The following is a 12,477-nucleotide window of genomic DNA, read 5'->3' as shown; positions in this document are numbered from 1 at the left end:
AATGAGGTTTGACGAATTAATTCATTTCTGGAAAATGGCCTACATTCAGAAATGTCTGAGAATAAGCATTTTTTAAAAACTAATAAATAATTGCAAATTAAAATACATTAAAATAAAATTACAGTACATCATCTCTCCTAGAAGTCTGGCCATTCTAGAAGAGCCTTTCCAAGGTTCATAAATAACAGTCAAAGTCTTCATGACTCGAAATTCTTCCCTGCATCATGATGAGGGCTGTGCAGAAAACTAATTGGGAGGGGGGGCGAGTCACAGGTTACCACAAAGGTGAGGTCCAAGATACTTGAGTCTCGTTGGGGTCCAGGGGAGTTGTTTCTTTAGTTTTCCGACTAACTGAAGACAATAGAAATGTGTTCTTCCCAACTTTCCGAAGAGTTCTTTAATTCAACCTGGAAAGTAACGAATGACACTGAATGACGGCTCTAAAGAATCTCAGCTCCCTGTTCTTCTTTGACCAACCCCGCGCACGTTCTCCGACAATGGTCCCCCAAGCCACCGCTCCATGCCAGCTGGCACGGTCTCCCTGCGAAGACCTTCTGTTCTGCACCGTCTCCCTTCCCTCTCCCTCCCTCTACCTGCCCGACTCTGCTCCGAGAGCCGACTCCCCAAGCGCCTAACACAGGGCCTCCTTTGGCCAAAAGTAGAAGATGCGGCTTGAATAGAATTGTCTAATCGTGCCCGGAACCAGGTAGACCTTTCTCCCACTCCCTCCTTGCCTCCAGTCCAGAAACTTCGCTTTCTTTTCTGTTTCCGTGGCATATCCTCAGCATTGACTCCTCCTACCCTGCTCATTTCTGGGGGGGGGGGGGCCCTCGGTCACCCCGTTATCTCCAGACACCGAAATCTATCCACTCCTTACCTGCTCTGGCTTGGGTGAGGGGAGAGCTGCCCTCTACCCTTTCAGGCGGAGTTGGAGGTGCTGCGAAGGAGGCGGTGGCCGGGCTGCTGCTGCGGCAGCGGCGCCTGCTGCTGCTGAGGAGGCTGTGGGTGCGGGTGCGGGTGCGGGTGAGGATGCGGGTGCGGGTGCGGGTGCGGGTCCCGCGGAAGCTGCTGCTGCTGCTGCTGCTGCTGCTGGACTAGGTGCTGCTGTTTCTGCCGGGTAGACTTCACGGCCAGGATGGCCTGGCGGTTCTTGTATTGCACCATCTGCAATGTGATCTCGGCGTTCCAGCCCTGGTCCTGGGGGCACCGAAAGTCGATCTCCTTGCCCTCGGCCATGACCACGGTGAAGTACATGTACTTGCCCTTGCGCTCCACGCAGTCCACGGTCTTCATGTTGGAGAAATGCAGCTCCTTGAGCTTGGCGGGCGTCTCGAGGCCGGCGGCGGCGGCGGCGGCGGCTGCAGCGGCGGCGGCAGCGGCCGGAGGGCTCGGCTGGAGCTGCTCCGCCGCGGCCGCCTGCTGCTGCTGCTGCTGCTGCTGCTGCTGCTGCTGCTGCTGGTGCAGCTGCTTGGGGGGGATGAGCAGGAGCCCCTCCTCGGTGAGGATGCAGCATTTCTTCTTCCACAGCTGCAGCAGCCCGTCGCTGCGCTTCTCCAGCACCCCCTCCTTCAGCGCTTTGCAGCCGCCGCTCTCCAGCATCCTCTCGGCATAGGGGTGGCCGCTGCCGCTGCCGCTGCCGCCGCCGCCGCCGCCGCCGCCGCCTCCGCCGCCCCTGCTCCTCCTGCCCGCCGCCTCTCCTCCTCCCCGTCCTCCCCGTCCTCCTCGCCTCGTAGCCGCCGGCGCCGGGGGCAGCAGCAGCAGGCGGGCGCCGTCCTCCCCCCAGCGGCTCTCGCGGCCGCCCAAGCGGAGAGGGTAGAGGAGGCTGAGCAGAAGGACGCAGGGCAGGGCGGCTCGGGCGGCTGAGAGCCGCGTCCCGGGGTCCTGCCTGCTGCCGGCTGCCGGCTGCCGGCTGCCTGCCCTCCCTCCCTGGCTGGCCGCTCACTGGAGACGAGTGGCGCTGCCCCCTCCCTGCGCTTTTGAATGAGCCATCCCTCCCGCCCCAGAGTGACACCCAGCGGAAAAGGCGGCTCCGCGCGCACCCACCCGCCCCCGGCCCCAGCCAGCCAGCCGGACGGCCCCGCTCTCTCTCCAGACCACGTTGGCTTGCGCCTGTGAACTTGGCTCCCTTCCAGACGTGGCTCAGCCCCCGTCTCCGCCCTCCCTTCCCTCCTCGCTCTTCACTCCCTCTCTGGGAGTGGGGGGGGGGGGGGGGGGGGGAAGATGGGGATGGGAGAGGTCCCCCAAGGAGCGCCCCGTGCCCAGGACTGGAAGGTTGGAGGCAATGCTGGTGGGGCAGGAATCCTAGCTCCTCCCAGGCCTCCTAGGAACTCCTCTGCTCCCCCCGAAAGAACGTGAAAAAAGGAAGAGGTTGGGGGGTCGTGGGGGGATCCTGCCACTAAGGTCGCACTCAATCGCATCTCCACTTTCTGAAACCGGTCCCTGTGGAATCCTCCCTCCAACTCACCTCCCCAAAAAAGCTGGAAAAAAAGTGCGGGCTAGGGTCGCGGAGGGGGGGGGGGGTTCTGACACTGAAGTAGTGTTCACACGCACCTCCACTTTCTGATGCCAGTCGTTCCACAACTTTCTACTACCCCACCCTATACTCCAAAAGAGATAAAGTGAGGGCTGGGGTCATCGGGAATTCTGTCACAGAGATTGCGCTCCACTTCAGCCCTCAGAAACTAGCCCTTCTTCCAGCAACCTCACCCACCCCCAAAAAATGTGCGAGGGTGCAGGATCTGCCCCTGTTACACTACTCAAACTCAGCTCCTGCTTTAACTACCCCCTCACTTCCCCAAATGTGAAAAAAGGGTGAGTGTTGCTCGCGGGGGAACCCTGACGCTGAAACCGCACTCTGCTGTCGCAGAAAACAGTCCTTATCTTAGGAACCCCACCAAAAAAGATAAGCAAAAAGAAAGCAAGGAAAAGTGTGGAGATGATAGGGGTTACCAACACAGCCCACTCAATCACACTTTCACCCTAGCCTCCTCAAACCAGTCCTTCTAGGAACCTCTACCTTCTCTCTCAAAAAAAAGAAAAAAAATTAAAGACAGATTGCAGAAGGTTGGGGATCCCCACCACCCTCGGCCCTTTTGGGCTCATGCTCCAGTATGGATAACTGAGGACAGCTTGAGGACAGGCCAGCCTGGAGTCCCCCAGACCATCATGCTTGCAAACAGCCACACAGGCTCTTCGGGTTACTTTGACATTGCACACACACTTCCTACAGCCAAAAAATATGTTAACGTCTAGGCACCCACGCACCTTCACGTATGAAATCACTAGCCCCATTTCAATTGTGCAGCAGCGATATTTGCTGTACGTGCCGCATTTTCCAGATTAGCACTTGTCCGTATGTGGGGGGGAGGGGAGGTTGCCTGGGCAGGGATTTCCTTAAACCCGTTCAACTTCATTAAGCGCAGAGAAACTCCGTACTAGGCACAGAGTGCGATGGAAAGATAAAGCTTCTCAAAGAATTTCCCATCCAGTAAAGAAAACGACACTCTTTTTGCGCTGTGGCTGAGTAGACCTGAACTGCGTTGCTTGTTCTCAGAAATCTCGATGACCTTTTCCTGCCGTTTTCATCTGAGTTTGGATATTAAGGGTAGAGACGTAGGTTTTTCGGAAATTCCAGCTTTTTCCAATACTGTTAGAAGTGGCTAGAGTCTGGAGCAAGAGTGGGGAATTTGTTCTGTGAAGTTTGGATTCAGTCAAAGGGCCGTACTTGAGAACCTAGAAGGCCACACGTGGCCTCGAGGCCGCGGGTTCCCCACCCCTGGGCTAGACCATTAGCTTTTTTTTTTTTTTAAAGCAGAGTCTGGCCTTTCATTTTTCCCATGATCGATAATGGCACTTCCTTCTCCAATCTCCCAACAGCAACTTCTATAGAAATCGCTCTCAAAGAGAAATTCGATATTGAGATTTTTAATCAGCGGCAACAACCTCCGCTTTTACCCTGAGATGTCAGCCCCATAGAAGGAAAGGAGCACTAGTCTTTTGGTGGGCTATTTACTAGCTGTGACCTTCGGCCAAATGAGGCCTCTTCTCTGGGGCTCAGCTTCTCCTTCTTCAAATGGAGATAATATTACTCAGCAGCTCTATCTTCCCTAGACTTCTGTGGTTAAGGGAGCGAATTGCAAATCTGAAAGCGGTGTAGAAACCTATGCTCTAAATATGGATCTCAGCCCGTTAGTCTAGATCCTAGATGCCAAGAGGACTCCCAGGGAGCTTTTGAATGCAGCTCTCTTCTTGAAATGTCATGCCTTGAGGGGTATTATACCTAAACAGGGAATTACCCCTTCTATTTAAAAAGAACAAAAACCAAAACCCTAAGGATTGTATTTTATCAATGAAATACCCCAAAGTAATATGGCAAATTATTCATATCTCTCCTCACCAAGACAAGAAGTTTGTTATTGCTGCCATTTTTTAAAGGAATTAATTAATTGGTTCACCCTTTTGACAGTATGTCTTTCTTGGCTAATTGGGAAAGTCAATAAGCATTAATTGTATATGCTATGTGCCAGGCACTGTGCTAAGCACTGAGGAACAAGTTTAGATTTATTGTGACATGCAAATTAGCCTTTTTTTTTTACAAGTTTTTCTCCCAGACCTTACTTTACACTGACTTGTAATTCCAACACAATTATCTATGATATCATGTGTTATAGCCACTGTGATTATATTATTACCGAAGCATATGACTATATTGTTTTCAGTCATTCAGTCATATCCAACTCTTCGTGATCCCGTGGACCACACGTAGCATGCCAGGCTCTTCTATCCTCCACTATCTCTCAAAGTCTGTCCAGGTTTCTGTTCATTATGTCCATGATTCTATCTATCCATCTCATGCTCTGCTATCTCTTTTTCCTTTTGCCTTCTATTTTTCCCAGCATCAGAGTCTTTTCCAATGAGACCTGTCTTCTCCTTATGTGGCCAAATATGACTACAATACAACTTTTACAATAGGATCACATTAAAATTAGGATTGAGACTTTGACTATGCTATCCTTTCCATTTCTCCATTTACAAAATGTTGAGCCTGCATAGAACCCAGTTTCAAATGTTCTTTAAGAATTTTTTTTTAAACATCATAAAGGAACAGTAACAGCCACATTGTGCTATGACTAACAGCAATAGCAATGCAAGGATCTAAGACATCTCCAAAAGTCTCATGATGGAAAATGCTATCCACTTCCAAAGAACGAACTATGGAGTTTGAATGCAGATCAGAGCATACTATTTGCTTTTTTTTCTTCTGTTTTGTTTTGCTTGCTCTTTCTTGTGGTTCCTCCTATTGGTTCTAATTCTTTCTTACAACATGACTAATGTGAAAATATGTTTAATAGGAATTTATATGTAGAGCCTATATCAGATTGTGTGCCATCTTGGGGAGGGAAATGGGAAAGGAGGGGAGAAAAATTTAAACTCAAAAGCTTATGGAAGTGATTGTTGATAACTCAAAATGAATTTTAAAAATTTATTAAAAATTTTTTTAAAATTGCAAAGGATTAGGTTGGATTCAATGTTAGGCCACCTAAAGAGCTTTATCCATTGTTTGGTAAGAAATGGCACATTGCATCTGCTAAATGGTCTAGCTCTAGGAGGGCAGAATCTTTTAATTTTGGTAATTCTCCCCTCTCTTAGGACAGCACTTTGCTCACAAGGATTGGCTATCACCTGTTTTGTGTTTTCACCTGTCACTTACAGAAAAATCCAGGATTTCTAGTTAGTAATTGGTGGAGAACTTAGTAATTTTCTGCTCAGGAGTGTTTGGCACATAACAGGCATTCAGGAAATACTGTAAAAGGTCTGACCAAAAAAAAAAAAATAGACCTTTGAGAGTTTAGGATTCTTGTGGATAAGTAACCTCTCTACCTCAATTTAGAAGAGTCTTCAATTACTATATTCAATTATTTTAAACAAACTAAAGCTGCAGTTATATTTTCAAAATACGTAGAGAAAAATCTAAATGGAAACTACACAAGGAAGCAGTATTGCTTACAATCAATTCTCACACTCTGAACCATGGGCTTTATGAAGATGCTTTGTGCACTTCAATCAGTTTGTTTCCAGCATATCTGCAATCCTTCTTTAATAGCATCAAAAATCAAATTTATTCAAAAAGCTGCATTATACAATAGTAGGCAATATATTCTAATTTCAGACCCTATGTTAAATTCCAAATAACCCTGCTAGACAAGGAGGTAAACTGTCCTGTGAGGAGGGAAGGCCTTATTATCCACAAGTAGAAAGGAAATTTAATTAATTTGTAAAATGCCATTTATATTTCCAATAATGCCTACAACCTAAGTTAATAAAAGTTTAAAAACTTTATTCAGGATTTTATGAAGGCCTCATATGATTATAAAAATCATATCCTTGGTTAAGAAATCTGTTGTATTGCTATATATGAAGCAGAATCAGTTTTTAAAACTTGATAGTTTGGGGATGTAATTGACACCACAATGAATTTTATTATCTTCTATATTCTACATATTCCGTTTAAAGTAAATCTCAGCTTTCCTTTCTGAATAATGTGTCATTTAACATAGTGAGAAATAATTAAACAAATAAGCTGGCTGTTTTAAATAGAGATTAGTCCAAGAAATAGTAAATTCCTATTAAAATGAAGTAAAAAGGATTTACAGAGAATGCAGTTTAAAAAAATCTCAATATTACTTAAATTCTTGGCTTAAAAGGTTGTGGAAGATGAGTAAGAAATTGCTTCTTCTGTTCCACTTTCACCCAATTTTTTGTTGTTGTCCTCCAGTCAAATGTGACTCTTTGTGACCCTATTTGGGGTTTTCCTGGCAAAGATACTGGAATGGTTTGCAATTTCCTCCTCCAGCTCATTTTACAGATGAGAAAACTGAGGCACACCAGGGTTACATGACTTGCTTAGGGTCACACAGGTAGTGTCTAAGATTAGATTTAAACTCAGTGAGATGACTCTTCCTGACTCCAGGTCCAGCACTCTATCCACTGCGCCACCTAGCTGCCTATTTTAAAGTCATTTAAATACAAGACAACGATGCAAGCTTGATTGACGAATTGGTCAGGAAGATACTCTAAAATGTCATTATAACATTCACTGTTATAGAAGTGGATATAACAGAAGTTAGATCATAACTTTAAACAAAACTCAATGAACTTATTATGTGAGATTTGGCTCTATTTCCAGTACCATGCAAAGGAAATACAACTATTATAATGTAGTATTTACAGCAGGATAATTAGGGTTGAGGCTTTGACTATCCTGTTCTTTCATTTTTCCATTTACAAAATGCTAGCAAGGCTTCAGATTCCAGTTTCAAATCTGTTTTAAGAACTGTTTTAAAGCATCCTAAGAGAGTTAGGCATTAGGTTAGACTCACTAAGGCGGTCTAAAGAATTTCAAGGAATAGCACATGGCAGTTTGTTTCTAGTATAACTAAGGTAACGGTGCCTCCTAGTGACCAACTTGAAGAACACAGTGGGAAGAAACATGAAATGACACTTCCACAGTTATTCTCTACTGTCATTCCTTCAGTAGAAGCAGGATTGTCAGTTTTGAGGGCTTATGGAAAATTATGTCAAAATTTGGTTACCCAGAGAAGTTCATCAGTATTGTATGTCAGTTTCATGACAGCATGCTTACCCAGGGTCTGGATAATGGACAATGCTCTCGTACTTTCCCAGTCACCAACAGAGTGAAACAAGGCTGTGTGCTTGCTCCCATGTTTTTTAGCATGATGTTTTCAGACATGTTGTCAGATGCTTTCAATGAGAATGAACATGGCATCAAAGTCAACTACGACACTGATGGTAAATTCTTCAACTCTAAAAGACAAGCCAAAATCACAGTGGATGGAGTGTTGGTGCATGATTTTGTTTGCAGATGATTGTGCACTCAACGCAGCCTCTGAAGCTGAGATGCATCAAAGTATAGATCGATTGTCTGCTGCTTGTGCTAATTTTGGCCTAACAATTAACAATTAGTACTAAGAAAATATAAGTGCTTCGTCAGCCACGCCATCCATACGTGGAACCACCGTTTCCAGCAAATGGAGAAGTTTTGAACGCTAGGGATAAGTTCACTTACCTTGGTAGTGTACTTTCCAGGAATGTACACAATGATAATGAGGTTGATACATGCATTGCCAAAACTCAGTGTTTGGGAGGCTCTGAAGGAAAGTATGGGAGAAAAGAGGTATTAGACTGACTACCAAAGTGAAGGTCTACAGAGCTGTTGTGCTGACCTCATTGTTGTATGCTGTGAAACCTGGACAGTATACCAGCGCCATGCCAGGAAACTGAATCACTTCCATTTGAATTGTCTTAGGAAGATTCTTTAGATCACCTGGCAGGATAAGATACGAGACACTCAGATCCTTTCTCGAGTTAAACTGCCAAGCATTCAAACTGCTTCAGAGAGTGCAACTCTGATGGGCTGGCCATGTTGTTTGAATACAAAACATACTCTTGCCAAAAAGACTGTTTTGTGGAGAATACACACAGGACAAGCATTCACAAGGTAGTCAGAAGAAATGATACAAGGACACTCTCAAGGTCTCTCTTAAGAACTTTGGAATTGATTGTGTGATATGGGAGACACTGGCACAGGACCACCCGGCATGGTGGGCTCACATCAGAAAAGGTGCTGTGCTCTATGAGCAAAGCAGAATTGAAATAGCTCAAGAGAAATGCAAGATACACAAACGTAAGAGAATCCACTCCAAATGTTCACATGAACTACTCGTGCCCGACCCGTGGTAGAACATTCCAAGCTCGTATTGGTCTGATGAGCCAGTCGGACACACTCAAACTTGACTCTGGCATAGTGCTGTCATTCTGGTCCTCTTTGAAAACGAAGGACAATAACCAACCAATCAACCTCTACTGTCATAGCTTCAGCAGAAGACTTCTGATGTTCTAGATAGATGACTGAAGTGACTCTATACCTTACATCATGGTTTTGAGGGAAAAGCATCTTAAAAAGGGGCAGCCAGGTGATGCCATAGTGCATAACAGTGCCGAGCCTGGAATCAGGAAGACTCATCTCCCCGAGTTCAAATTCAACTTCAGACACTTAGTAGTTGTGTGATCTTGGGCAAGTCACTTAACCCTGATTGCCTCACCAAAAAGCAAAAAAATAAAAAGTTCAGAACAAACCAGTATGATTTCCGGTATTCTAAGTAGGTAACTGAAGTGACTATATGCCTTATATCATGGCTTTGAGGTCTACTCAGAATGGAATGTTAGCGTTACTAAAGACTGATTTAGAACAAACCCATATCCCAGCATGATGCAATGGACAGATCACTGGCTTTGGAGTGGAAGGACCTGAGTATAAATCCTGGTGCTGCCAATAACTAGCTGTGAGACCATGAAAAATTCACTTCAGCTCTCTGTGGGCCTCAGTTTCTCCTACTTTAAAATGTGGAGCTTGGCCTAGATGACTTTATAACTCCAGACTTGTGAGCCTATGGTAACAGTACTTCAATGTTTTAAGTCCAAAGCAGCTATAAACTCACAAAAATACTCCAAATAATAAAAAGACACCACCACATCTTAAAATTTGCTATCAAAAGTATGTTCATGAGCTATGGGGAGAAACGATTACCTTAGCATAGTTATACCTCTTTTTTTTTCTTTTAACAAACAGGCCATATGATATAGTGGCTAGTGAGTTGCCATGAGATCCAGGAAGACCTGGGTTCAAGTCCTGTTTCTGGCATGTACTGACTGTGTGACCCTGGGCAAGTCACTTAAAGAGTGACCCAGATAATTCTCTAAAACTAAGTTGCACTGGTAGAGGGAGATTCCTATTTCAATGAAATCACAGGTCTAGTCTGTATCTTTGCTTTTCTCTCCTCTAATTTGTTTTTTTGGTTGGGTTTTTTCTTCTTTTTTTGCCAATTAACATTTATTTTCTCTCTTTCCTACCTCAATACCCACTGGGGGAAGAAAAGGAAAAGAAAAACTCGTAACAAACATGCAAAGTATTTTTGTGTAAGTAAGCAAATTTCCACACTGGCCATCTATCTCTAAGCTTTACACCAATGAGTATAATTATCTTCTGTCAACATCCTATTTCCATCTTTCCTTTTAGAAAAAGGAATACAGAGCACACTTCACAGAACCATCCACAAATGAGCCTACGGGAAAGAGAATTTAGGGATCTCTTTGTAGTATTTTCCAAAAGAAACAGGTTCACAGATGGGAAATGACTTGCCCAAAGTCACTTACCTAGAGATTTAGGATTAGAACCCACACCTAAGTAGGATAGTGTAAAGAATCTTAAGCAAAGACAGGTTCTAATATCAATTCTGCTGGTAATTTAACAATTACACTAGATGTGTTTCTACAGACCTCTGATTCCAACATTCACAGAATCCGAGTTGGAAGAAATTTGGGGGGTACAGTTCTTCTCAAAATAGGAAGCATTCATTTAGATCAGAGGTTCCCAAATTTATTTGGCCTACCACCCCCTTTAAAAAAATTACTCAGCACTCCCCTGGAAATCTACTTTCTTCAACCCTTTTTTTTTTTTAATTTGCATCATTTCAAAAAACAATTTTCAAATGATGCATTTTAAATTTAATAATTTACTGTAAATTTGTTGTATTTTCTGCATTGAAATTTTGATGACACACTATTACATCACGTAACCATATAGTATCATATCGTAAACAAGTCATTACACGCACATATTCCTGCTGATGCATGCTGGACTTCCTGACAACGCACGAGCATGTAAAAATCTGTTGGCAGACTTGACCACTGAAGGGTTATAACTTGCATTTTATGTGTTTATTTGGAAAATAATGCAATCAATATGACTTGTAACTGTTACATGACAGATGAAACACGTATGAAGCTTTTCAAAATTTTCTTCTCTTTTTTCCTTATGCATTCATGGCCCCCTTATCTTTATTCAACACCCGCCCAACTGCTCCCAAGGCTAATACCTTCCCTCCTTCCCCGCCCCGATCATTCCAGCACCCCCCAGGGGGCAGTATCGACCACTCTGGGAACTTATGACCTAGACCGTATGGGACACTAGCTTTGAGAGCTCACAATTTCCTAAGGTAGGACTCTCTACTGATGGACGGCTTTCAAGTATTTTCTGAAACCTAAATTGGTCTTTATGCAGCTCACCCTCAAGTGTTCCTTGTGTAGCCCTTCACAGAGGACATGTCTAATTATTTTTTACCATTTTTTATACATGTAACTCCCCTTTAAATACTAGAAAAACCTCAACCGCTTCTATACAACCGGGTCTACTCAGAAGCAATAGAAACATTATTTACCTATCTATCAAACCTCAGATGAGAATTATTACTACATAGTAAGTCTGAGGCTCAGTCACTTCTTTTCCCCTTCCCTGAGGTTCAATATTTATTAACATTAAATCAAGAAGCAAGAGCTATACATATAAACTACATAATCAGACAGGTTCTTCCCAGTTCCAGGTTTCTATCATGTAAAACCAAGGGAAATTAACTAGAGACTATTAACCACTGTAAAATGATGTTTGGTTTGACAATGGCTGTCTTCCTAAAATAAATATTTTTTTTCCTCTAAACAATTTTAAATTGAGTAGTAGAGAGTATGCTGGGTATGAAAACTTGAGTTGGATTTCTGCCTTTGACACCACAGGGCCATGGGCAAGTAGTTAACAAACCCTGAATCTGTTTGCTCATCTGAAAAAGGGAAATACAGGCACCTGTGTAATTGGACCAATCATTTACTGGGTTGTCATGAGGCTCAAAAATGACACATCAGATTTTACTACAACAGTTCACGATCCACAAGGCTTCCAAAATAGTAGCCTCATATTCCCCTAACAGCATCGGCACTCCATGCTGGGTGTTTCCTGCTCCCTCCTCCCAACTTTTATGTCATGCACCCCATATAAATGGACCAAAAAATTACAGATTACCCCATTGCCTTACTAAATTTCCTTATCTATTTGTGGCTTTCTGTTTTTCCCCCCCAAGGACAAGAGGTTTTATTTTGTAGTATTATATTGGATGTTTCCATTTAATAAACATACAAATGTCTATAGGTGAGCAGATTAGTTTAGATCAAGGGTAGGGAACCAGTGGCCTTGAGGCCACATGTGACCTTCTAGGTCCCGAAGTGCAACCCTTTGACCGAATCCAAACTTCACAGAACAAATCCCCTTAATCACAGGATTTGTTCTGTATAGCTTGGACTCGTCAAAAGGCTGCACCTGAGGACCTAGGTCACATGTGGCCTCAAAGGCCACAGGTTCCCTACCCTTGATTTAGATAAATGGTTCCTGCCCTCAGAGAGCTTGCAGTCCAAATGCTACCAATGGACCAGTGGCTCTGTTCATTTACTCACCTGTGAAAACTACATGTTCAATCATCTCAACTCCTAGGAAAGCGTATTTATAGCACTAATTCCAAGAAGTGAATTTTTTGTAGCAAAAATTTTCTAAACCCACACATGTCCCTGTGTATC

The 12,477-nt window shown here is 44.0% G+C and overlaps 1 protein-coding gene across 1 annotated transcript; it reads right to left on the bottom strand.

Annotated features, from left to right (window-relative positions):
- Positions 1–6: 6 nt before the first annotated feature.
- PHLDA1 (pleckstrin homology like domain family A member 1) lies at positions 7–9,043 on the bottom strand. Its single transcript, XM_027842512.1, is given in 7 exon segments — positions 7–407; positions 878–1,675; positions 1,742–1,899; positions 1,902–2,161; positions 2,252–2,477; positions 3,079–3,223; positions 8,946–9,043. Coding segments are annotated over 6 exon segments (1,644 nt in total). The 3' UTR covers positions 7–407; positions 878–918.
- Positions 9,044–12,477: the final 3,434 nt, after the last annotated feature.

This window comes from Vombatus ursinus, unplaced genomic scaffold (genome assembly GCF_900497805.2).
Source record: "Vombatus ursinus unplaced genomic scaffold, bare-nosed wombat genome assembly UNPS02014874.1, whole genome shotgun sequence".
NCBI classification, from domain to species: domain Eukaryota; kingdom Metazoa; phylum Chordata; class Mammalia; order Diprotodontia; family Vombatidae; genus Vombatus; species Vombatus ursinus.
Note: the sequence above shows the minus strand (reverse complement) of the source record. Positions and strands in the feature narration are given on the sequence as shown.